At 71.8% G+C, this 2,830-nt stretch overlaps 1 protein-coding gene across 1 annotated transcript in view; it reads left to right on the plus strand.

The window, feature by feature from the left end:
• Positions 1-2,830, plus strand: part of ERBB2 (erb-b2 receptor tyrosine kinase 2) — an 8,902-nt gene that overhangs the window by 3,841 nt on the left and 2,231 nt on the right. The window contains exons 3-14 of the mRNA XM_026072940.1: positions 80-206; positions 302-375; positions 482-572; positions 674-873; positions 1,009-1,141; positions 1,293-1,383; positions 1,484-1,644; positions 1,727-1,774; positions 1,966-2,104; positions 2,233-2,355; positions 2,437-2,535; positions 2,631-2,816. Of these exons, the coding sequence (XP_025928725.1) occupies positions 80-206; positions 302-375; positions 482-572; positions 674-873; positions 1,009-1,141; positions 1,293-1,383; positions 1,484-1,644; positions 1,727-1,774; positions 1,966-2,104; positions 2,233-2,355; positions 2,437-2,535; positions 2,631-2,816 (1,472 nt within the window). The remainder of the gene's footprint in view (positions 1-79; positions 207-301; positions 376-481; positions 573-673; positions 874-1,008; positions 1,142-1,292; positions 1,384-1,483; positions 1,645-1,726; positions 1,775-1,965; positions 2,105-2,232; positions 2,356-2,436; positions 2,536-2,630; positions 2,817-2,830) is intronic.

A 2,830-nucleotide genomic window follows, 5' to 3' on the forward strand; every position in this document is an offset into this window, starting at 1 on the left:
GGGGGGGGGGGGGTCCCTGCGGGGTGTCCCCCACGCCGGGGTGTCCCGGCCCCGCCACCCAGCCCTGCTTTGCCCGCAGTGTGCTACGGGCTGGGCGTGGATTTCCTCAAGGGCGTCCGGGCCGTGAACGCCTCCAACATCCAGCACTTTGCCGGCTGCACCAAGATCTTCGGCAGCCTGGTCTTCCTGCCCGAGACCTTCGCCGGGTAAGCGCCCCGCGCCCCGCCGTGCCTCCCCACGGGGACTGCCGGGACCCGCACCGGGACCTGCCCCCCTTCAACCTCCGTCCCGTCTCTGCCAGGGATCCCAGCACCAACACAGCCCCCTTGGACCCCAAGCTGCTCTGGACCTTCGAGAGCCTGGAGGAGCTGACGGGTGAGAGCGCCGGCGCCGGGCACAGGAGCCACCCGGGACGGGGCGAACGCCCTGGGCGGGCTCAAGGACGCCTCGCCGCGCCGTGACGCCGCTCTGCTCCCCGCAGGTTTCCTGTACATCGCGGCCTGGCCCCCGAGCCTGCCGGACCTGCGCGTCTTCCAAAACCTGCGCATCATCCGGGGCCGCGTGCTGCACAAGTGAGCGGGCGCGGGGCCKCGCGGGCACGGGGAGCGAGTGCGCGCACGCGCGTGTGCAGCCGTGCCCGGCCGTGCCCGCTCACCCGGCCCGTGTCTCGCAGCGGCGCCTACTCGCTGACGCTGCAGGACCTGGCCGTGACGGCGCTGGGGCTCCGCTCGCTGCAGGAGATCAGCAGCGGGATGGTGCTCGTCCACCACAACCCCCAGCTCTGCTTCCTCCAGAAGGTGCCCTGGGACAGCATCTTCCGCAACCCCCGCCAGCGCCTCTTCCAGACCCACAACAAGCCCCCGGAGCAGTGCGGTAAGGGGGCTGCCCTGCCTCTACCGCATCCCCTCCGCGCTGCTGGCACCCAGCCCCCAGGGACGGGGACGGGGACGGGGACGGGGACGAGCCAGCAGCCCCGCGGCCCCGGGCACTAACGGTGCCCCCCTCCAGAGAGCGAGGGGCTGGTTTGCTTCCAGCTCTGCGCCAACGGCTACTGCTGGGGCCCCGGCCCGACCCAGTGCGTGGCCTGCGAGCGGTTCCTGCGCGGCCAGGAGTGCGTCGCCTCCTGCAACCTCCTGGACGGGTGAGCGCAGGGCTCGGCCCAGCCGGTGGGGAGGGCGGCAGGTCCCCTTCCACCCCCCCCCCCCCCGTTGCAGAGCAGGGGGGGCCGGGCTGGGGCCGCAGGAGCCGTTCCTCGCGCAGACCCCACGGTGCTCACTCCCGTCTCCCCACAGAGCCGTCCGGGAACATGCCAACGGGACGCGGTGCCTCCCCTGCCACCCCGAGTGCCAGCCCCAGAACGGCACCGAGACCTGCTTCGGCTCGGTGAGGACGCGGGCACGGGCTGGGGGTATCCGCCGCGCAGGGAGGGGCGGCCCCGGCCCCCTCCCCGGACGCCGGGGTCCCTCACCGCCCCTTCGCGCAGGAGGCGGACCAGTGCGTGGCCTGCGCCCACTACAAGGACGCCCAGAACTGCGTGCGCAAGTGCCCGAGCGGGGTGAAGGCCGACGCTTCCTTCGTGCCCATCTGGAAGTACCCGGACGAAGACGGCGTCTGCCAGTTCTGCCCCACCAACTGCACCCACTCGTGAGTCCGGGGCCGGCCGAATGCGGGGCACRGGCAGGGGGGGCACCGGCGGCTGCTCACGGGGGGCCCTCTGTGTCCCCAGGTGCACAATTCGGGACGAGGACGGCTGCCCCATGGACCAGAAGCCAAGGTACGTGCCCAACCTACCCTCAACCCCACATCCCCCCCACTTTTTGGGTGCTCGTCCAGCCAGGAACCCGCCCCAAACGGGGCAGCAGCACAGACAGCACCGTGTCCCCGGGCACCATCCCGGTGCCAGGGAATGGGGCAGGCCGGGCTGCCCCTGTGTCCCCGTCCCCCCTGTCACCTGCTGTCCTGCAGCCAGGTGACGTCCATCATCGCCGGCGTGGTGGGGGCCCTGCTGGTCGTCGTCCTCCTGCTCATCACCGTCGTCTGCGTCAAGCGCCGGCGGCAGCAGGAGAGGAAGCACACCATGCGGCGGCTGCTGCAGGAGACGGAGGTGGGGCGCGCGCGGAGCCGGAGCCTGCGGCTCTCCCGGGGCCGAGGTGGCCTGACCCTGGGACGGTCGGAGTTGGGCGCTGCGGGGAGCCCAGCACCAGCATCCCTCACCCGTCTGTGCCCCCGCAGCTGGTGGAGCCGCTGACGCCCAGCGGGGCCCTGCCCAACCAGGCCCAGATGCGGATCCTCAAGGAGACGGAGCTCAAGAAAGTGAAGGTTTTGGGCTCCGGCGCCTTCGGCACYGTCTACAAGGTGAGGGGCAGGTGGCACCGCCAGGTGGGCTGGGACCATCCCTGCCTCCATCCCTGCTCCTCACCGGCTCCCCCCCTCCAGGGCATCTGGATCCCTGACGGGGAGAGCGTGAAGATCCCCGTGGCCATCAAGGTGTTGCGGGAGAACACGTCGCCCAAGGCCAACAAGGAGATCCTGGATGTGAGAGCACGCGCCCGGCGAGTGGGGTGGGCAGGGGCGGCGGCGACGTCCTCGCGGCCCCCCCACCCAGCCCGGTCTCCCCCGCTTGCCCGCAGGAGGCCTACGTGATGGCGGGGGTGGGCAGCCCCTACGTGTCCCGGCTGCTGGGCATCTGCCTCACCTCCACGGTGCAGCTGGTGACGCAGCTGATGCCCTACGGCTGCCTCCTGGACTACGTGCGGGAGAACAAGGACCGCATCGGCTCCCAGGACCTGCTCAACTGGTGTGTGCAGATCGCCAAGGTAGGACGGGGGGG

This window comes from Apteryx rowi, unplaced genomic scaffold (genome assembly GCF_003343035.1).
Source record: "Apteryx rowi isolate R43461 unplaced genomic scaffold, aptRow1 scaffold_354, whole genome shotgun sequence".
Lineage (NCBI taxonomy): Eukaryota > Metazoa > Chordata > Aves > Apterygiformes > Apterygidae > Apteryx > Apteryx rowi.